Genomic DNA, 23,333 nt, shown 5'->3' with positions numbered 1-23,333 from the left:
TTTCTTATGGAAGAAACATTGTACTTATTTGATTCATAATTTTAAAAGCATGCTGGAGCTTATGTCTACTTTTCTCTTTGAACTGTTAAATTTGCTCAGTATCACAATGGGAACATGATTTCTGAAAAGGATAAATGAACAATTTTTCAAAGGACAAGCCATAAAATTATCACAAGAGTAGGCACTTTACATGTCATTATGGCATATTTTGTTCCTAATCTTCCTTAACTCATTATCATACTACTAGGGGCCCATTGCACGAATTCATGCACCTTAAAAGGAACTGTAGGCCACGAGGTTGTAGTGGGCACAGGGGCAGGTCTTGGCCCATCATCCGGGCCCCTGCCCAGCCCCTCCTGCCACAGCCCCCGGTCTCCTGTCTGCTGGCAGCCCCTCTCCTGCCACCGCTGCTCCCACATGCTGACGGTACAGGCCCCGCTCGCTCCCACTGACAGTGCAGAGCGATTGGGGCCGGTGCCAGCAACAGGTGCAAGTGGTGGTGCCGGCTGTGGATACGAGTGGGGCCGGTGCTGGCAGTGGGTGTGAGTGGCGGCGGCTGCCGGCCCTGATTGCCCCTCAGGAGTGGGGGAAGTGGAGAAGCCCGGAGGGGTGATCGGGGCCGGCAGCCGCTGCTTGCACCCACTGACGGTGCTGAGCGATCGGGGCGCCAACAGTGGGTGCAAGTGGGGCCATCTCCGGCAGCAGGTGTGAGTGCCGGGTGGGACCGTGGTGCACGGGAGCCAAGAATTTTCAGTAACCACCAGAGGCTTACCCCAAAGACAGCGACTGGCGCCCCACCTTGGTCTGGTGCCCAAGCTCACCTGCTCCACCATCCACCTGCTGCTGATGCCTGCCATGTTCTGCACACGCCCCCTGGTGGTCAGTGCATGTCATAGCAACTGGTTGTTTGGTTGTTCAGTTCTCCCGCCATTTGGTCTATTTGCATATTAGGGTTTATATATAGAGATGTTAGGAGATTGTTCATGTCTTTCATCTCTACCTTTTCCCATAGCCAGCTTGTATCTTTTTATAACTCTTGAAGCCTTTTATTAAAAAATTGCTTACAACCTCTATCCAGATTTTTTGGGGTCCTCAAACACTCAGCTACCCTCCCCTACTCTTGGAAGCTCTATCTCGTTTCTCAGTTCCTTCCTTTCCACTTACCCACCTTGCAAATTTGATCACATGAATGGCTCTCTAGTACCTCATCTCACTGAATTCTTTGTCCTTCTGGAAAAATCCATATTTGGCACTCTTTCTTCATTCCTTCATCCAGGTTGCCAAACTTTGTTAGAATAACACTGCGCTGCACACTGGAGCCACCAAAAATTTGTGGCTCTCCACACTTACAGATCCCTGGTTGCTGTTCCTTAGTGTTTTGTTTGTCATTCAAATTGGTCAGCTCTTCCATTTCCACTGTAACTTTGCCTACTTCTTATCAGTCTCTGAGACCTCTTACACAAACACTAAACTCCTTTCTCTTTGTGGACAACCATGCCTCTTATCTCAGTAAAATTTGGATAATTGGATCTGAGCTCCCTCAAACTCATCTTTTTCATCAGCAGACTTTGCAGCTGACCTACCTACCTCCTTTTCTTTTCTCAGACCTCAAAGAATCGCCCTGTGTATCTCCCTGTTCAGAACCAACCCTCCCTCTTTTATAGTTTATTAGGATCTGGCTGTTGTCTTCCACTGTCTCCAGAACCTTGCCCCTTTTATCTTCCACTCTTTCTTGTATCTTTTCTCTCTTTTCATTTTATTTTTTGAAATATTTTAAAATATATTTTTATTGATTTCAGAGAGAGGAAGGGAGAGGGGGAGAGAGAGAGATTGAAACATCAATGATGAGAGAGAATCATTGGTCGGCTGCCTCCTGCACCTCCTACTGGGGATCGAGCCCACAACCCGGGCATGTGCCCTTCACTCCCTTGTCTTATTTGCTGTTACAGCTTATAATGACACTAGTAGCCCAGTGCACGAAATTCGTGCACATTGAAAGGGAATTAATTAGAGGAATCTAATTTGGATTCACTGTCTAATATCAATAATATGTGAGCATGAGGCAGTCTGCGTTTCTGAAATTCAATGACATGAATTTTAGCTACTACTTTACCAAATAAATGGAATTTATAGATATCATTTAAAAGAGCATTCAGCTTAATATTAAAAACTCTGGCTACCAAGTCAGGTCTGTTTTCAACTTTTTGCCAGCATTGTAAATTGTTTGCAATATCTGCCCATTTGGGGTTCCATGTCATGGTTATGAATAAATCGGGCTTGCCATACTTCGTTACAATTGCTATAGCATCCTGATATCACTGCTGCATGTTTCTGGGACTACCCTCAGAAGATGATGGAAGTATTATCATCTTGCCAATTGGCACATTGTCATTTTCAGATCTAGATTTGAGATAATCCATCAAACCACTATATTTTTCAACTCTCAACTTAGATTGGTTTGCTTTGATGAAATTAATCCGATTGGCCTCCATTTTTTAATATCAATCCGCAGTAAACTGTTGAGTTAATTTTCCTGCATTTAAAATAGGATTGAACGTGTCCTGCACAGAAAGATGAAGTCCATAATACTGCATTTGTGTGACTCATGTCCTTACATTTTGTCTAGTATTATTGTCAATTACACTGTTGTCTCTGAGTCTTAATGCAATATCTGTTCCCCAGCCTTTTTCACATGTGGAAAAAGAATAGGATATGTCATTGCATCTAATGTAGGAAACAGGATATTGATTTGTTTCATTTTAGTGGCATTTGGATTATTGGGATCTGGTTTACAATGAATGAGCAAGTCCCTTTCAAAAGGAGGTTCTCCATCTTCGTTTCTGAATATGACAGCAACCTCGGTTACACGGGGAGAATTATATCTACCTGGGTCACTGTTACGCTCCTATTTAATCGCCATTGTTACTTCTGTGGGAGCAGTACCTTTTGCTGCTGCTTCAGATTGGGCTTCCTTTTCTACCTCATGTAGCATCTTGTATGATTTCGTTAATTCACTTATTTCATGCATGAGGTTGTTGATGTCGATCATGAGCCTTTCTGAGCAGCCCTGGTTTTCTGGCATTGCTAATCTTTTACTTGTAGCTTTGGCTTGTATCCAAAATATAGAGTTGAGCAAATTTCTGAGAAACACCATCCAAAGGATGTAAAGTTCCAGTACGGTGATAAACTTGTCCATGTATTCTAAAACAGTATGGCCCATATCCTGATGGCGATGCAATATTTGCACCCATGGAAGCAAAAGCAAAAGAACTATTTATGGAACGAATATTTTCCAAGAAATTTTTACTGTCAGAATCTTCGTTTGCCATTAATCTTTTTAAATATGCCGGGTAATCTGGAAAATGTATATCATTTGGACAGACTTTCCCTTTGCTACAACATCGAGTAAATTTCCCATCGGATGGTTTTTCATCAGAGAAATTTAGTGATAGGCAAAATTCACATCGAACAGTCATTCCACCACAACTATGTTCGAGAATTGCATCGTCATGTACTCCATTTTCGCTGAGAAGGCAGTTCCTACCGATATTGGTAGTACTTCTTGATGACTGTTCTCTAGACATATTCTGTTGTCGTCACTGCCTTCTTTCAACTTCACAGGCACGTTGGACTTTAGACATTTTCTGTCGATAATGCCAATGTTTTTCGGCATCAGAGCGATATTTTTCCAGCAGCTGGTGTTCAGATACATCCTGTCGCAAGCGCCGCCTTCTTTCAAGATCAGATGCACACTGCTCTGCAGACACTTTCTGTCGATAACGCCGGCATCTTTCGGCTGCAGAGCTACGTTGTATCAACAGCTGTTCTTTAGACATAGTCCCACCTCTCTACTGTCATGGTCTGAGATTCAGGTGAATGAGAGTCCTGGTTATCAGGCCGCTGAGAGCTGTCTGACCAAAGGCTGATTCTGGCTGATTCTGTGGGGGTGGGACTTCCTCCTCCCTGCTGTCAGTTTCCACAGCTGTGATGAGGAAGCTGGGGTGACAGAGGGAGCTGCGCTCTCCAAGCCACTCTCTCTCTCTCTCTCTCTCGCTCTGCTCTATGTCCAGCAGTCTCCTGCTCTGCCAAGTCCTCCAAACATCCTGCTCTCTGCCGGCAAGGTCCCAGGAGCCCGCAGGCGTGGCTAGGCGCTGGCGGCCTCAGCTCCCAGACTGGCGAAAGTCCTGCGAGCCGGCGGGCGTGGCTAGGCATGGGCGGCCTTGGCTCCCCAACCGACCAGCGACCAGAGAAAGTCCTGGGAGCCTGTGAGCGTGGCTTGGCGCGGCAGGCCTCGCCTCCCGTGCCGGCAATGGTCCCGGGAGCCCATGGCCATGGCTGCCGGTGACACCTGACACCTGCGTATGCAAATTAACCGCCATCTTTGTCGGGCTAATTTGCATGATCACTCTGATTGGCTGGTGGGCGTGGCTTGTGGGTGTGGCTTGAGTGTAGCAGAGGGATGGCTAATTTGTATGTTTCTCTTTTACTATATAGGATGCTTCCTGCTATTGAAATACCTTTGCATATTTAATTTACACCCTACTTGGCCATGACCTTTTTTATCTTTGAATATAGTTCTTGATAAAGATTGTTATATCCTTATTCATGAATGAGACTTGTCTATAGTGTTGGTTTTTCTGCCTCTTTGTTCACATTTTGGTATCAGGTTATCCCAGCTTTATGAAATTATTTAGAACTCCTTTTCTGTTATCTTGTGTTCAGTTTAGGAAATGCCTTAGTCTTTAGAATTGGAAAGAATTTGCTAATAAAACCTTCTAGCCTAGCACCCTTACAAAAGGTCATTCTTTGTTACTCTGGTAAATTTCTCAGTTTCATCCATTGTTCTTATCCTAGTTGAATTCTTTTCTTCCTGGGTCAAGTTGAGTAATTTTACGTTTTTCTAGAATTTTTACTAGTTAGTCACAGTTTTTAAATTCATTAATATAGAGTTGAGTCTGATTTTTTTCACTTACTTGAAACAATATTTTTCACTTTGAAATGTTACTAGGCTAGATTATCATTTTTGACATTATTGTAGAGTATCGTCTTTCTCAATGACGTAGGTCTAGAGCAGTGGTTCTCAACCTGTGGGTCGCGACCCCTTTGGCGGTCGAATGACCCTTTCACAGGGGTTGCCTAAGACCATCCTGCATATCAGATATTTACATTATGATTCATAACAGTAGCAACATTACAGTTATGAAGTAGCAACGAAAATAATTTTATGGTTGGGTCACAACATGAGGAACTGTATTTAAAGGGCCAGAAGGTTGAGAACCACTGGTCTAGAGGGATGTGTAAGATGTGTAACTTTTAGGTTCAAATGTGTTTCTTATATTGGTAGATTTATTTAGCTGATTTAGTAGTGAACACTAGGATAATCTTCATTTAGAAGAGCATCTATAAAGGTTATGGGTATTGGATGCCTTATTAACATTACGCCATTGCCATATATTTAGCCTTAGTAAAATAGCTCCCACAGTTAACAGTGAGTAAGGAGCTTGTAGCGATGTGTAATGAGGGGACGTAGGAGTTAGACTTATTCAGTAGTAAAAATAGTACAGTCACATATGGTGATTTTTTTTCATTCAGATGGTATCTCTTTCAATAAATAAAAGGCCTTTTACAGTTTATTAGGATCTACTTCATAGAATTTTCTGGTTAGCATTTCCACTTTGTGTTTTCAAGGCTGTGATGAGAGGCAGTGTTAGAACAGAGGTGATCGGTGTCTATCAGAATAGCAAGAAGAAAGGATGAGCTGATAGAATCAAGGTAGAAATTATTTGTTTCATTTATAAAAAAAAATTTTCTATTACAATTGAAATTCAATATTATATTAGTTTCAGGTGTACAACATAGTGATTAGATACTTATATATTTTATGAAGTGATCAACCTGATAAGTCTAGTACCCATCTGACATCATACAAATTAATTACAATATTATTGACTGTATTCCCTATGCTATAATTTACATCACTGGTACTATTTTTATAACTTTCAGTTTGTACTTCTAAATCACTTTCAAGATAGAAATAACATAAGTTGATAGATTGAATGAAGTAATGTCTATTTCAAGTGCTTTCAGTGTTCCCAAACATAAAAATTATTTATAATGTTGAAGAGATTGCAGTGCTAGGCTCTTAAGTGAAACCAGCCAATGCCGATTTTCAAGACTGTATAGGTATTCCTTTTTGTCTTTTTCAGAAAGTACCAGTGTTTCTCTCTGTCACTTGACAGGTATTGTCAGCATTTATACCATCAGTAAATTATTCAGGTCCATCTTATGTCATTATTACTGGTGATCACGAGATATGCAACTATAGAGAAATGGAATTCTAGATGCAAGATGTGGTGGTGATAAAGAAGGGAAGGACAGGCTCTGAATAAGGATGTTAGAGAAGATGTCCTAAAAGGGACGACATCTTGAAGGGGAGAGTCGGGATTGTGGGGGTGCAAAGAGCTTGTGGGATCACAAAGAACTTTGATGCCACATGGGAATTCAGGCTCTGTATTTATGATCAAATTGATATTCAAATGACTGTTTGAAGGATATAATAATCTGTAAGCCCCTCCAGGAGAGCCATTCTGTTTTCTTACATCTCTAGTTCTTTCTATTGTACCCGACACAGGGTAGACACTTAATATAATAAAAACACACAGCTTTTGTGTTTTTATCCTAACAGATTAGTGGGTTGGTCCCCAACGCTGTAATGTCCTGGATCCCAAGTCTCTCAAGGAGTGGTGTTTAGGCATCTGAGATGGTGAGGGAGGCATTTCACCATAGGATGAAAGTGCTTGGAGAGCATGTGCTTACTGCCCATTTGAAGATTGCTTTATTAAATAATTTTTTATAGAGTATTTGGTCGTCTTCCCTGAACCCTAATAGACAGGTGTTTCTTAAGAGTTCATTACAGTAAGAATGCATTGGTTACTTTACTATCAGGTTTACTAGCAAGGTATGAGTGTCCATTTTGCATGTATATGTATTTATAAGCAACAGCAACAGAGAAACTATTTATTTGTAAATGTATAGTTCTCTGTGAAATTGTTTCCTGAGAGAACAGTGCCATTAGGTAGGGCATGATGGAAGATGTTTCAGAACCTGAGATCCCATCCCAAAGAACATGCCCCCTCAACCCCCCAATCAAGGCTTGTAATGAGATATATTATTGCTGGGAAGTGTTATCCTTTGTTTGGTAAAGGGAACAGGGTTAAAAAGAAATGTTGATAACTGTTTCTTATATCAGTGAATTTCAAGCTGCAGGTTTACAATGCAGCATTGGATTGTGAAATCAGTGTGTAGTGGGCAGGATGGCATTTTTCATTTTTAATAGGAAAGGACAGAAAGTAGAGTGTGGGTGAGTTTGTTTCTGATTTATGTGTAGGCATATATTTATGTGTATGCATGTGTAATTGGCTGAAATGTAAAATATATTTCTTGCTTTGGGTCATAGTGAAAAAATGATAAATATTGCTTTTAAATATGAGTAAATTGCTTGTATAAACCAATTAGTAGCATCTAATAAATGACTACTTTCCCTGTAGTTTTGAGTGTGTCTTCAAAACATTATATTTTACCAGGAGAATCAAAGTAAAGGTTAAGTATAAACAGGACTTTTTATAAAAATTGAAGCAAAAGCTTTTAATAGTAGCTGTTTGCAAGCTTGCTAATTGAAGATTGTGTTACCTATTGAACTGGCGCTCTAGGTGTGAGAGCATTGAAGTGGATGCTTATAGCTAACATAATAGATAACCCGAACCTACTGATTTACTAGTATACACTACTATTATCAAGAGAGCAAGGCAACTTATTGAAAAATTTAAAAACAAAGACTAGAATTTAGTGATTAAATGTAAGTCAAAGTCATTTTTGTAAGAATTTATTATATTAAAATACAAATGAAAGGTGGCCAAACCTCAATATACTAAACAAATAGCAGCTATTCTATAAATACATGTTGTTGTAGATTTTTGTTGCTTTGAGTCATAATTGATTCTGTTAATAAAATGTTTTATTATATAACGCCAGTTTATGTTTGCATAAACTCTTAAACACAATTATTACTACTATGACTATATGTAACATATACATACATATTATTTATGGTTCCTAAGTTTGGACAAACTGCTGGCATAGAAATAACAGTGTTTTTCCCTTTTGTGTTTTTCAAGAGCTATGTATTTAAGTTTTGCGATGTGTTTATTTACATATTGAAAGTCTACAATGTACTTAGTGTATTGTATTTTTAAAAACTGGGCCTTATGCTTTTGTTACTTATATTAATATAGATTTCATCCATACATTTGGTATTATTCTCTTTGAAGTAACATTGCTATTGAATGTAGGATCCACTTTCTACATTTAATCAGTTCTTTTAGTGCTGTTTTCAATTTCACTCATCATTTGATGAGAAATAAATGAAGTGTATAAATAAGAAAATTTATATTATTTCAAAAGGTTGTCTCTATAAATCTTATTCTGGATCTGATAATTAGCAGGAAGCAAGTAGACACTGCTGTGGGGAATGCATATGTCAGGATGAAAATGTAGTTGTTTTTGATCATTGCTGTTATGTAGTGTCTAATATTTCAAACTAGCTTGTTTCCTTTATTCTGCTGCTCCACCTCTGCCTTGATGTGGCACACTGGATGGAGAAATATGCGACTTAAAGAAGTTTGAAGTAAATCAAAGGTTTTCTGAATTTCTGGCCTTTTCAGCAAGACTGATGGGGGAAGAGGCAGGTAGTCCAAAGTTGAAAGGGCCTGTGGTGGGATCTGTGTCTTTTATTTATTTGGGAGGTTGTCATTTTGTAGGCAACATCTTCTATGGCTGGTAGTGGTAGGTTTATCATCGGAGATCATTTGAGGGCTGATTGCATATGCCAGAAGGCATAAATGGCTGAGGTATCAGTATTTTGAAAGCATTTAAACTGTACTTTCATGGACTATCTAAAATACTGTATAATTATTGGTATTGTATTTAATTCAGTACAAAATAGTATCTTGGGAATTTTATAACTCTTACCATTATAATTAGTACATAGACCCCTGTATTGAAAACTTGGTGTTGGTTACTGTCATAATCATCAAATATGTATATCTTTATAAAATTAAAATTGTTACCAAAATAGAACATGCACTAATTTACAAAGTCCAATTGTGCCAAGCCTTAGATGGAAGAACTGTAGGCCCTCAGTTGCCGCCCTCTCCCGTTCCTTAAGCAGCACTCCCAAGTCTTCGTTAATTAATGCTCCTGGGTTACACCTAATCTTTCAAACTTTGTGCACATGTAACAGTTCTTTAGTCATTAGTTATTGTTTTTTTAAAACACTAGTAAACATTTATTTTCTGTTTCTATAGAACAGGACTTCAGAAGTGGCATAGACAGGAGGTTTTGGCTTGGAATTTCTCATGAATATAGTCATTAGTTTTTTTATAGCATCTCTTTAATGCACTATTCTAACCACACAATTCATAGATAAATCTATCCTGTTATCAGAAGTTGGCAAAAGTGATGGGTGTTGTGTGTTATTTAGCTCATTTCCTTTATTTTTCTTTCTTCCATGTTTGACTTAGGTCTTAGGCCAAATGTGGATTTTGCTTAGACTTTTCTAAGCTAATAGGCATTTGTTATATCTGCTAAAAGTCTCTGGGCATTTACATATCTTCATCAGGAAAGTATTATTTTGTTACTTTTATTAAGCAACTACATATTTTTAACTGTAGTTCAGTATTTTAAATGCACTAATTATATCATGGAAACAATTAATTTGAAATGGTCTTGTGACTGATTTAAGACGATTAAATTATAATTTTAAAAGAAAATATGTCATTACTTTACCAGTTTATGCATATTTGTTTCATAAATAATCCATTTAACAAATACTTATTCCTGTGTGTTAGGAACTGTTTATAGGAAGTATGTTTATTTTACTGAATTCTTATTTGTATATGATAAATTTCCTTATAAAATTTTCTTTGTTTTTCTTAGACAAAATTGAAGAAGCACAAAAAGAACTTAATGGGGCGGAAGTATCAAAAAAAGGTAAATTAAAATCAACCCCAGTATAAACTTTATTTTCGCAGAGATTATTATATAGACACCTTATAATTGCAGCCTTGCTAAATCAATTGGTGTAAACATATCACACAATTAAAAATCACTTTAAAAGAATTGATACCTAGCTCAGCCAGCTTGGCTCAGTGGTTGAGCATTGATCTGTGAGCCAGAAGGTCACGGTTCAATTCCCGGTCAGTGCACATGCCCAGGTTGCTGGCTCCATTCCCAGTGTGGGGCATGTAGGAGGCAGCCAGTCGATGATTCTTTCTCATCATTGATGTTTCTATCTCTCTCTCCCTCCTCCTTCCTTTCTGAAATCAATAAAAATATATTTTAAAGAAAAGAATTGATACCTAAAAGTATGTGGACTTTGCTTTATGAAATGTTTTGGCCACATAGCATATTCTACAATCGTTCCTACACATTAATGTGTTGCTGATAGGAGTGCGATTGTTGCAGGAGTGAAAGTGCCGGTAGGAGTGAAGATTGTTGCAGCTCTTTTGAGGGTCTGTTTGTGAGATTGTCCCATAGCAATAATAGAACCAGTATAATGGATGCTGATGACTGCATTCATGCGTGTGTATGATTTGTGTGTGTGTGTACTGTATGCTCATGTAATACAGTATTTTTTGAAATGACCAAGACCTAAGACAACTATAATAAGCTAAATGCTAGTCAGTGTAGGAGTAATTGAATACATTATAGTAAATTAATATGTTTGGATGTTATACAGCTTTTTTAAAATGTTAATTATTTCAGTTGTCTGTGAAAATTCGTTGCTAAATGAGAATGAAATTGCAATATAGCATGCAAAATATGATACAATCTTTTTGTTTGATCCAAAGCATACAAAAGCATGTGCACGTGCGTGCGTGCCTCCCCTCCCCCAACACACACACCCTTATATAGGATTTGATCAAGTTTGAAAAGATTTATATACAGATATATCTGTACAATGATAAACTTTTATTTTTATGTCTTTGAGTCCTTTTGCTAATTACAGTGGGTATAATTTTGCATAAAAAATAAGTTTTAAAATCAAAAATTGGTTTTCCTCATAGAAAGCATACATATTATTTGTCCAAGTAATATGAAAAAAATTCAATGTACAACAGTTTGTGGGGAGGGAAGACAATAAGATGGGTAGTTCCAACAGTATCTGTTAATGAGTAAAATTGAATTAAAGGATAGAAAGTTTTTTTTATAGTATTTATATTTCATGATTTATTATTACTTTGTCCCTGTTAAATCTTCTAATTAGAGTGGTATATTTTGACAGAGTGAGTGGATTAGCCATGTAGGATTTCAGTTGAAAGTCTTTTTTATTTTTTATTTTTTATTTTTTTTAAAATATATTTTATTGATTTTTTACAGAGAGGAAGGGAGAGGGATAGAGAGTTAGAAACATCGATGAGAGAGGAAGATCGATCAGCTGCCTCCTGCACACTCCCTACTGGGGATGTGCCCACAACCAAGGTACATGCCCTTGACCGGAATCGAACCTGGGACTCTTGAGTCTGTAGGCCGCTCTATCCACTGAGCCAAACCGGCTAGGGCAAAAGTCTTTTTTAAAAAAAATATTTTAAATCTGGTTAGGTTCCTAACTAGGTATTTTAGTGGGAATAATCTCTGCCTGCCCAGGTTCTCCATCCCTTGGACCAGGCTGTGAAATCCCCGAGATTATTTGGTGTTGGTATGAATTGTTATGCTGTGATGTGCAGCAGCCTTAAAGAAGTGTGCTCCTCCTCCTTTTTCCTCTGCCCCCACCTCCTCCTTCCATGGAAACTATGGAAGAACCATATCAAATATGACCTTTAATGACATTCTTGAGGAAAAGCAAGTCTAGAAAGAGCAGAGAAGTCACCATAGCCATGCTGTCCCTTTGAAAAGCTGACTATAGATTCCTTCCCCACATTGCTGTAGGCAGAAAGCATGTAAGATACTTAGGCTAAGATAGATCTTAAACTTCCCTTTTCATAGTTAGCCTTTTTCACATTTAGTAATGACTTAGAGCTGCTTCAAGTAGCAAAATAAATGTGTGCTTGTCTTCTTTTTCCTTCTTTCTTACTCCTGTGACAGTTTTAAGAACAGTGAACTAAATGCCTGGTGAGAAGGAGGAAATGGAACAAAGGTTCTAGAAAAAGAAAGTGGATAATGAGGTTTAGAATAATCTAGTGAGCTACATTTGGCAGGCTATACTTACTTAAGACCTAGGATGAATACCAAATGAGCATTGTTCTGTGCAATTCACTGCTTAGAATTACTATTTGGCTTTCATTTTTACATACACATTCTGGGCGAATTAAAAATAAAGTAGTTTTTCTCTCAAATAATTAAGGAGTTGGTGTTAAGGTGTTGTCTTTAACACCACGGGATAAAAATTTTTTCATAACATAGATGTTGAGATTTCTCAAATCTTTGCTTGCTAAGCTATTTTATTAAAGGAAGTTTATTACTTCCTTTGAAGAATATACTTAAAAATTGAGTTATGTATTGTTATTGATTAAAATGACTCATCTAAGATAGATCACTTTTTCACTATTTTTTCAGTGCTTTTATTTCCTCTTCAAGTTTGACTTTTTTCTACATTTGGCTTTTTTTCTACAGTGCTCACAGAAGGTTCTAAGGCTTTGTCTGCATTGTTGATTCTGTAATCCTTAACTTATTTTAAGGTTCTTCCTCCACTCTTTTTTTTTTTTTTTTTTTTAACCATTAGGACAAGTAGCTAATTTATCTGCAGAAGCAGTTAACATAATGGTAGGCTTTAAAAAGAAAACACAAAAACTTGCTCATTGATAGATTATAGTGGCTATCTTTCCTGTTTTCTAAAGTTTTAAGGAAAGATTAATCTGTATAATATACTGTCATAGAAACTTACTTTTGCCCATTGCACACCAATAGAATGTAGAAGTGCACTAAATTGTGCTAATGTATTTTATTCTTTCTTTCTGTTTATGAATGAAAATCTAATTACTTTGATTTATTTTGATTTTAATCAATTTGGGGGAAAATATAGTATGCAACATTCACACAGTTCTCCAAATTGTCGGTTACATTATTTCTTACAGTGCTATTTACTTGTTCTTAATATCCAGTGTGTTTGACACTCTATAAAATTATTGGGCAGCAGTTAAATAACATAGGAAGGCCCTGGCCAGGTAGCTTGGTTGGTTAGAACATTATCCATATATACCCAGGTTGGGTGTTTAATCCCAGGTCAACCAATGAAAGCATAAATAAGTGGAATAAAAAATTGATGTTTCTCTCTCTCTCCCTTCCTCTCTCAAATCAGTAAATAAAAATAATAAATAAATGAGATAGTGAATGTCACTGATGTGGTAATGGAGAAATATGTGTAAGATAAACTGGGAAGAAATATAGATCAGTTTATTAGGAGAATGTTTTCGTGCTATCTCTTGAATAAGCTTCAAAACGGTTTTAAAGTTTATCATACAGTATATGACATATAAATTAATATATGTAAGATATGAAATTATAAAACATAAAAATAACATGGTAGTCTTTGATGCTAATACCCGTTTTAAGAACTGGCATATTGCTAATACTGTTGCGTAAACCCGCATGCTAGTCTTTATTGCAGCCCATTGTCTGTTCTGTAGCGGTATTTACTGTCCTCAATTTAGTGTTTATCATTTTAGTGGTTCTTAAAGTTAATTATATGTTTTAGAACAGTTTACTTTTTAGTTTTGGCTGAGTTTGAGCTTGAAGAATAAAATTACATAATTTTAATAGCTTTTTTACTCAACATTTTTTCTAAGATTCATACATTTTGTTGGATGTAGCTATTTCTTTTCACTGCTGAATAATACTACATTGAGTGCAATGATTTGTTCCTTCATTCTCTTGTTGATGGATTCGAGTTACTTCTACCTTTTTGCTGTCACAAACACTGCAGGTATGAATATTCTCATATCTCAGTGCACATGTGTGGACTATTTAGGGAATGTCGGTAGTCAGCTTCATAAGGTGATGCTAAATTGTTTTCCAAAAAGTTGAGTCTAAGAATTCATTTTGTGCTATTCAGTACTTCGTATTGTCCGTCTTTTTAGTTTTTTTCTAGTTGAGTGAGTATAAAATATTATTTTGTTCTGCTCTTAATTTATTTTTTCCTGAATACTAATATTGTAATGTCAAGCATGTCTTCAGTTGTACTCTTTGAAATGCTTGCTGGTATCTTTTATACATTTAAAACATCTTAATATATTTTAGATAACCCTTTATCCATTTTATGTGTTGTAGTTTTTTGCTTGATTTTTCTCTTTCTTTAGAGTTCCTGTTAACAGAAGTTCTTGGTTTTTAATATTATCAACCTATCAATCTTTTTCTTTTACGATTAGTATTTTTGTTGGGAATTTTTGTGTGCTTATCTTAATAAATTCTTTATTACCACAAGGTCTTACATATATTTTTCTGTTTTCTTTAAAATTTTTTTCACATTCAGATTAAAAATTCATCTGGAGTTGATTTTTTAAAAGCATGGTGTGAGTTAGGATTCCAATATCTACTTTTTTGCTTATGTGTTTACATTTTAGAATCAGCTTTTAAAAAAACTTGTTGGAACTTTGCTTGAGATTGCATTGAATTTGGGGCAAAATGACTGTCGTCACAATTTCCAGGCTTCCTATCCATAAAGATAGTAGGTAGTATATTTTTAATACTTATATTTTGTTAATGTCTTATGAATTTTCCTTATATTTCTTAGGACTTTATTTATTTGCTGGTTTTATTAATAGTGTATGTGGGGAGGAGGGAGGAGAAATCATTTCCCAGCTCTTGCTGGCAAATAGAAATGCAACATATTTTTATATATTCATCTTATGTCCAGCCCCCTGGCTAACCTCATTCATTCTGAAAATTTGTTCACAGATGCTTTAGAATGTCTTCTAAACAGTCATATTAGCTAAGAGTAATGAAAGCTTTGTTTCTTCTTTTTAAAAATAATTGTTTCTTTTATTTTCCTTGTTTTTCCCAGTTGGCTCCTGTAGAGTGCCAAAAGAATGGTAGGCATTCTTGACTTGTTCTTAATGTTAAAAGGAATTTTTCTAATTTCACCATTAAAATATTTGGTGTCTTTTTATGGGAGGGGAGTCAGTATTTTTGTTTGTTTGTTTTAATAGTTTAAGGAGGTTATCTTCTATTTTTGATGAGATGTAAAACATCTTAAGGGGCTCTTTTTTTTAAATCAAATGCTTTTTCTTCATATGTAGAGATAATCTTATGGCCTTTATTCTTGTATTCTAATGTTTAAACCTTGCGTTTTTTAAATGAAATGAAACCAATTTGGTCTTAATGTTTAATCTTTTTTTAAACATACTGCTAGATTTGTTAATATTTGTTGAATTCTGTATTCATGTTCAAGAGATACTGAACATGAGTCTCTTTACTTTCTTATAATTGTCCTTGTCTGGTTTGTGTTAAGGTTATCTGAGAACTGTATCTGCCTGCTTCCCAAGGAAGCGTTTGTTTAATATTGAAATGGTAGCTTTATAAGCATGTTTTAGAATATATTTTGACTTTTGAGAGGGGTTAAGGATAGATTTTTTTTAAGTACAATGTCAGTGTATTTAATGATACGGAACTATTCAAGCTTTATTTTTTCTCTTCAATCAGACAATAAATTATATATTTTTTATAATATTAAGTATTCATATTTAGTGACAATAAATCACTCATGGCATTCTCCTACTCTCGTTTATTTCTGTTGGATCTCTAGTTATGTCTCCATCTTTTCTTTGTTAGTATTGTTCATTTCGTGCCTTTTCTCTCTTGATTAGTTTTGTCAGGGGTTTGTCTGTTTCACCCCCTTTTTGTTATATCAACTTCTGACTTTCTTGATACTCTCTTGTATCATCCTTTTCAGTTTTATCAAATTTTGCTCTTGCCCTAGCTGGCGTGGCACTCGGTTGGAACGTCGACCCCTGCACCAAAAGGTCTCAGGTCTGATTACTGGTCAGGGCACATACCCAGGTTTTGGGTTTGATCCCTTATTGGGCTCCTGCAGGAGGCAACCAATCATGTTTCACTCTCAGATCAATGTTTCTCTCTCTCTCCCTTCTTTCCTCTCTCTTCTCTCTCTCTCTCAAATCAATTTTTTAAAAAAAAAACATATCCTTCGGTGAGGATTAAAAAAATATTTTGGTCTTTATTATCTTTTGCCCTGTTTTTCTTTGGGTTTATTCTGTTATCAAATTTCTTAAGTTGGAAACTGGACTTATTCATTTTTTTTTTGGACTTATTCATTCTTAAACCTTTATTCTTTTCTATTGAAATCACTTAAACTATTAATTTCCTTCTAACTATTGCTTTAGTTCTATTATAGATCATTTCATACTGGCTACTTGCATTAATTTCTATGCTGGTTTCTTTTTTGACCTTCTTGGTTAAATGTTTTTCCACATGGTTGGGGACTTTGTTTTTGTTAGTGATTATTTTTACTTAATTGCATTGTTATCTTGTTTTTAAAACCAGTTTTTATTTCTAAGTTAATTTTCTGTTTCTGAGTACTGTGTAAAAAAATATGTCAGGAAATGTTCTATGAAAGTGCTCCTATATTTTATTTAGAAATTTAGATTTCATTATTTTTCAGCTAAATTCACTATTTTACAAAGATGCTGAAGTTCTCAAAGATGTTAAATAAATAACCTTTCCCCAGGGAGTGCAATCAGAAAGTGACATGAAGAGGTTTCAAGTCCAGGTAATTCCTGCTTTGAATTACCATGTGTGTGACGACACTGTGATAGCAATCACCTCCTCTAAAAATGTTGTGATCATTTAAGAAAAAATAGGATTCAGACAGTGGGTTTAGAAAAAGGTGGAGATTTCGGGTCAGGTTGCATTGGGATTTTTCACATTATTCTGTCTCTAAGAGCAAAATCCTGAAAGCTCTACCGTAATATCAGTGGTTTCCTTTCAGCAGCCATGTTATTACTCTGATATTATCTAGTCCAGGCACCAGAAAGTTTTTATTTAAAAGATAATTTGTGTTAATAATTTATTTTGCCATATATTTGAGAGTAATAGGTCCTATATATAAATAGATTATATGGCTTAAGAAATATAGTTAGGAATATGTTCTGCTGAAATAACTCAGTGATATTCAGACTAGCCCCAAAGAATCAGATGACAAATAGGAGTTTTGTTAACATGGACATAATTTATGCCCTAGAATTATCCTCCTGTTAAGTGGGGAAGCTTGAGGGAGGTTAGGTTCCTAGTAAAACTACACTGAGTGATTCAGAAGTGAGAGTGACAGACTAATGGGGAGCAGAAAACTAGATCGTGAACTCCAATTAGTGTGTAAATAAGAAGCTGGAATTTCTTCACCTACTTGCCTAAAATAAATGTTTAAGCTCCTTATAATATCTGTTTGTGAAAGTGAAACACACTCCAATTTTCTTTTAAATTTCACACAGGATATTTTTTTTAAAAAAAAGGTGATTTGGAATAATTAATGTTAATAAAGTTATGTTTTAATGCCAATGATACTCTCTTCCTTCATTCTGCTAAGAATACTTAAGAAAATACAAGAGCATGTTCTTATAATTAGGGTTGATGAAGTCCTTCCTAAGACTAAATTTTAGGTAGCAAAATAGAAAAGTAGGACTGATTTCTATTAAACTAAAATGAATGCTTTTAGTAGAATATAAGATAAAGCGTTTTAAAACAGTCTGGGAGAAAGTATATGCAATAAAACAAAACCTGGTTGGCTCAATTAAAATGTGATAAACTTGGAAGGACATTAACAATTTACAAAATGAAAGCTACATTGATACAGTCAACTGAAGGTTAGTGTAATATTTTAGTGATATGTCTGAACTTAGAGAGTATTTTTAAAGGAATGCTGTTTTATTATTTTAGTACTAGAGGCCCGGTGCACGAATTCATGTACCAGTGGAGTCCCTTGGCCTGGCCTGCAGGATCGGACCGAAACTGGCTCTCCAACATCCCCTGAAGGGTACAGGACTGCGAGAGAGTGCATGCAAGGCCAAGGGACCTCACCAGTGCACAATTGGGGCTGGGGAGGAATGTGAGAGGTTGGCCAGCCAGGGAGGACTGCGGGAGGGCTCCAGGGTGTGTCCAGCCCATCTGGTTCAGTCCCAATCGGCCGGACCCCAGCAGCAAGCTAACCTACTGGTCGGAGCGTCTGCCCCTGATGGTCAGTGCACGTCATAGTGACTGGTTGACCAGTTGACTGCCCCCTGGTGGTCAGTACACTTCATAGCAAGTGGTTGAGCGGCCTTAGCATATCATTAGCATATTACACTTTGATTGATCGAACGGTGACCGGACACTTAGCATATTAGGCTTTTATTATCTACACTAATAAAAGAGAAAAATGGTAATTGGCGTACGACCGCTACCCTTCCCATTGGCTAATCAGCGTATCCTTATGCAAATTAACTGTCAGCCAAGATGGCGGCCGGCAGCCAGGCAGTTGGAAGCGAACATGAGGCTTGCTTGCTCCAGTGACTGCGAATTCCAATGTTCCCTGCCTGCGCTGCCGGCCTCTGAGCTGGCAGTTTGAAACATTCTAACAAATATAGCCGGCTGGGATCTCAGAGCTGAAGTTATACATTGTTTCGATTATAGAACGGCAAACAAACCAGCAGCGGAAGCCTCAGAGCTAGAGCCAGAGCTAAAGCTGGCCCAGAAGAAAAAAAAAAAAAGAAAAAAAGGAGTGGTTGGGAGCTTCCCGCCAGCCTGAAAGCAGTCAAAACCGCCAGCCTGAAAGCAGCCCTCAGCCCCTCACCCAGACTGGCCAGGCACCCCAGTGGGGACCCCCACCCTGATCCAGGACACCCTTCAGGGCAAACCAGCCGGCCCCCAGGCCTCTATCCTATATAGTATAAGGGTAATATGCCTCCCAGCACCGGGATCAGCGGAGCCGCAAGGCCTCCTGGCACCAGATCAGCATGACAGGGTGCAGCGCCCAAATGCCCTGATCGCCCTGCGGCTCTGTGTGACAGGGTATGGCGTCCCAACCCCCTGATCAGCCCTGCTCTGTGTGTGACAGGGGGTGGCCCCCCCCCCCCCACGGGCCCTGCTCTGTGTGTGACAGGGTAGAGCCATAACCTCCCCATCCGCCCTGCCCTGAGTGTGACAGTGGCATCGCCCCAACCCCCTGATCCGCCCTGCTGTGTGTGTGACAGGGGGCGGTGCCCTAACACCCCTATCGGCCCTACTCTGTGAGTGACAGGGGGGAGCTCCCCAACCCCTGATGGGCCCTGCTCTGTACGTGACGGGGGGGGGGGGAGGGGACACTGCCCCAACCCCCTGATTGGCCCTGCTCTGTGTGTGACAGGGGGCAGCGCAGCGCCCCAACCCCCTGATTGGCCCTGCTCTGTGCATCACAGGGGGTGGCGCCGCAACCTCCCCATTGACCCTGCCTTGAGTGTGATAGGGGGTGGTGCCCCAACCCCCCAATCAGCCCTATCCTGAGCATGACTGAGGGTGGCATCGCAACCTCCCAATCCGCCCTGCTCTGTGCATGACAGGGGGCGGCGCCCCAACTCCCCAATCAGCCCTGCTCTGAGCCCCACCAGGGGCTGCACCTAGGGATTGGGCCTGCCCTCTGCCACCCAGGAGCAGGCCTAAGCCAGCAGGTCGTTATCTCCCGAGGGGTCCCAGACTGCGAGAGGGCACAGGCTGGGCTGAGGGACCCCCCTTCCCCCCCGAGTGCACAAATTTTTGTGCACCGGGCCTCTAGTATAGGATGTCCTATTTTGTCTCCTCAGTAACATAAGGCACACCTAGGGTACCAGGCTAATGATATGAGGCTTCGGAGGAATCCAGCCCTGCCCAGACAAGGAAGGAGAGCTGCTTTGTAACGGCAGTGGGATAGGACCTCCACCCACAGTCATCCAGAGTCAGGACATATTTGGGAAGGAAAGTCAGGCAGATTACTATTTGTGCCTCTAGCTCCATTTTCCACTTCATTCTTTTTTTTTTTTTTTTAATATATTTTATTGATTTTTTACAGAGAGGAAGGGAGAGAGATAGAGAGTCAGAAACATCGCTGAGAGAGAAACATCGATCAGCTGCCTCCTGCACATCTCCTCCTGGGGATGTGCCCGCAACCCAGGTACATGCCCTTGACCGGAATCGAACCCGGGACCCCTCAGTCCGCAGGCCGACGCTCTATCCACTGAGCCAAACCGGTTTTGGCTCCACTTCATTCTTGTGTGCTCCCTTCATCTATGTATTCAAACCACCTACCTACCAAATTCTCCCAGGTATCACCCTCTTACAGTGTAGCTCCTGGTTATGCCAAGTCTAAAAACGAATACATTATGACCCACCTAGAACCCAGTCCTGGCAAGAACAAGAGAGGCAGGGCCAAATCATACAGGTTCATTTTAAGTTTATGCTCCAGTATGGTCCATGTCACATATACTCACATTTATTTGGTCAAAGCAGAAAGGTGAAATATAAATTGAATAAAATAAAGCAGTATATTTGGTCTACTGGGAAGAATGGCAAAGGTGAGTAGGTGGAAGCAACAAATAATTTGAACAAATAATGCAGTCCAACACAAACTGAGTGAGATCAGTCTACAGATAATATATTTCTGCTTATTTCTCTTTGTTGCATTAAAAAATAAAATTCTGGGCCCTGTCTGGGCTCATTTGGTTAGAACGTCATCTCAATATGCCAAGGTTGTGGGTTTGATCCCCAGTCAGGGCACATACAAGAATCAACCAATGAATGCATAAATAAGTGGAAAAACAAATCAATGTTTCTCTCTCTCTCTCTCTCTTCCTCTTTCTCTCTAAAAAAAAAATGAATAAAATTAAAATTCTAAACGTAAGTTTTCCAATGGCCATTTTTTATGCCATCTTAGATAATAAAACTTTTTTAAGTTAATAGAGTACCTATCTGGGGTAACTGGAAATATAATGAGAACATCTGGCCTATTATAAAAGTATGAAATTGAAGCCAGCTTTATAATTTTTATTATTTTTCTTCCATTGTATTAATTATATGTATTAAGAAATAAAAGACCAAGCTTAACATGGATTTAAGGGATAACAAAACTTACATTTGAAACAATAAGGAAACAAATAACAAACAACCTGGGACTGAGTACATACTAACATCTATACTAATAAAAGTGTAATATGCTAATTAGACCAGACATCTTCTGGACAACCTTCCAGACGTCTTTCTGGACAAAGCCATGGTGGCGGGGCTGAGGCAAAGGTGGTTAGGGGTGATCAGGCCGGCAGGGGAGAGCAGTTAGGGCGATCAGGCTGGCAGGGAAGACCAGTTAGGGCGATCAGGCAAGCAGGGGAGAGGAGTTAGGGGTATCAGGCCGGCAGGGGAGAGCACTTATGGGGATCAGGCAGGCAAGCAGGTGAGCGGTTAGGGGCCAGCAGTCCCAGATTGTGAGAGAGATGTCCGACTGCCGGTCCACAGGGATCGGGCCTAAACCGGCAGTCGGACATCCCCCGAGGGGTCCAGGATTGGAGAGGGTGGAGGCCAGGCTGAGGGACCCCCCGCCACGTGCATGAATTTTATGCACTGGGCCTCTAGTTATAATAATAAAAGCATGATATGCTAATTAGACTGGATGACCTTCCGACAAAGCCAGGGCTGCGAGGGAAGCCCGGATCCCGGGTGCCTACCTGTGGCCAGAGGAAATCCCGGGTCCTGGGTGCCAGAGGGAAGCTGGTGCTGGCAGACGGGGGAAGGAAGGCGTACTCTTGCACAAATTTTGTGCATCAGGCCTCTAGTATACATATAATATATACTCGAGGCCCAGTGCATGAAAATCATGCACGGGTAGGGTCCCTATGCTTGGCCGGTGATCAGGGCTGATCTTTGGGGTGACCGGCGCAGTGATTGCCCCTCCCCCCCCTCCACTCGCACCTGTCTTGGCCTGGCACTGCCTGCTTGCCGGCCCCGCCCCCACCCCCACTGCGGCTGCCAGTCGGGGCCTGCATGCTGGGGGGAGCTCCTGCATTGAGCATCTGCCCCCTGGTGGTCAGTGCACGTCATAGCGACCGGTCGTTCTGCTGATCGTTCCTCCATTCACTCTATTTGCATATTAGGGTTTTATATAGATAGACTAGAGGTCCGACGCATGAAATTTGTGCATGGGGGGAGGGTCCCTCAACCCTCCCTGCACCCTCTCCAATCCGGGACCCCTCGGGGGATGTCTGACTGCCTCTCACAATCCAGGACTGCTAGCTCCTAACTGCTCGCCTGTCTTCCTGCCTGATCGCACCTAACTGCTCCTCTACCGGCATGATCGCCCCTAACCATCTCTGCCTCGCCCTGCACCCAGGACCCAGGATTCCCTCTTCCGGCTTGTCGCAGGCACCTGGGACCCGGGCCAGCTTCACCTGGGCTGGCCGCAGCCACAGGGGACCATGCGCGGGCAGCTTTGCCCAGGCCGCAGATGCAGGTGCCTAGGACAGTGGGGCAGGCGGCTTGTCCCTCTCCCATGTCGCAGGTGCAGATGCAACCGCTGGTGCCTGGGACCGCAGATTGGGCAGCTTGTCCCTTTCCTGGGCCGCAGGCGCAGCCGCTGTTGCCGGGGACTGTGAAGCATGCAGATTGTCCCTTTCCCAGGCTGCAGGCGCAGGCGCAGGCACAGCCGCTGACACCCGGGACCGCGGGGCGTGTGGTTTGTCTCTCTCCCAGGCTGCAGGCACAGGTGCAGCCGCTGGCACCCAGGACTGCAGGGCGGGTAGCTTGTCCCTCTCCTGGGCTACAGCCCCAGCCGCTGGCTCCCAGGACTAGGGGCGGGCAGCTTGTCCCTCTTCTGGGACGCAGCCCCAGCCGCTGCTCCCGGGACCACAGGGCGGGCAGCTTGTCCCTCTCCCAGGCTTCAGCCCCAGCCACTGGTGCCCATGACCGTGGGGCGTGTGGCTTGTCCCTCTCCCAGACTGGGCCGCACGCGCAGGCACAGCCGCTGGCTCCCGGGACCGCAGGGTGGGCGGCTTGTCCCTGTCCCAGGATGCAGCCCCAGCTGCTGGCGCCCAGTCCTGCGGGGTGGGCAACTTGTCCCTCTCCGGGGCCGCAGCCTGGCTGGTCCCCATTCCTCTGTCTAGAGCTCATTTGTGCCTGGCTGGTCCCCATCCCTCTCTCCCCATTGTTGAGTGTCTGAGCAGTTACGGCATGACAGCGTGAGGGTGTGACAACCATTTGTAAATTAGCTCTTTATGATATAGGATTATTGGAATGCTAACTAGTTAAGTGTACATTTTTGACAAGTCATTATTCCTGGGTTTATAAATTAATTACTG

The 23,333-nt window shown here is 40.4% G+C and overlaps 1 protein-coding gene across 5 annotated transcripts in view; it reads left to right on the top strand.

The window, feature by feature from the left end:
* HIVEP1 (HIVEP zinc finger 1) overlaps nt 1–23,333 on the top strand; it is a 171,440-nt gene that overhangs the window by 85,878 nt on the left and 62,229 nt on the right. For all 5 annotated transcript variants that reach the window (XM_070405724.1, XM_070405728.1, XM_070405723.1 and 2 more), the window contains one exon: nt 9,994–10,047. In XM_070405724.1, the coding sequence (XP_070261825.1) occupies nt 9,994–10,047 (54 nt within the window). The remainder of the gene's footprint in view (nt 1–9,993; nt 10,048–23,333) is intronic.

The sequence above is a fragment of the Myotis yumanensis genome, unplaced genomic scaffold, assembly GCF_028538775.1.
Source record: "Myotis yumanensis isolate MYYU_CA2020_CCGP unplaced genomic scaffold, mMyoYum1.0.hap1 SCAF_2, whole genome shotgun sequence".
Classification (NCBI taxonomy): Eukaryota; Metazoa; Chordata; class Mammalia; order Chiroptera; family Vespertilionidae; genus Myotis; species Myotis yumanensis.
This window is presented reverse-complemented; position numbering and strand designations above follow the sequence as displayed.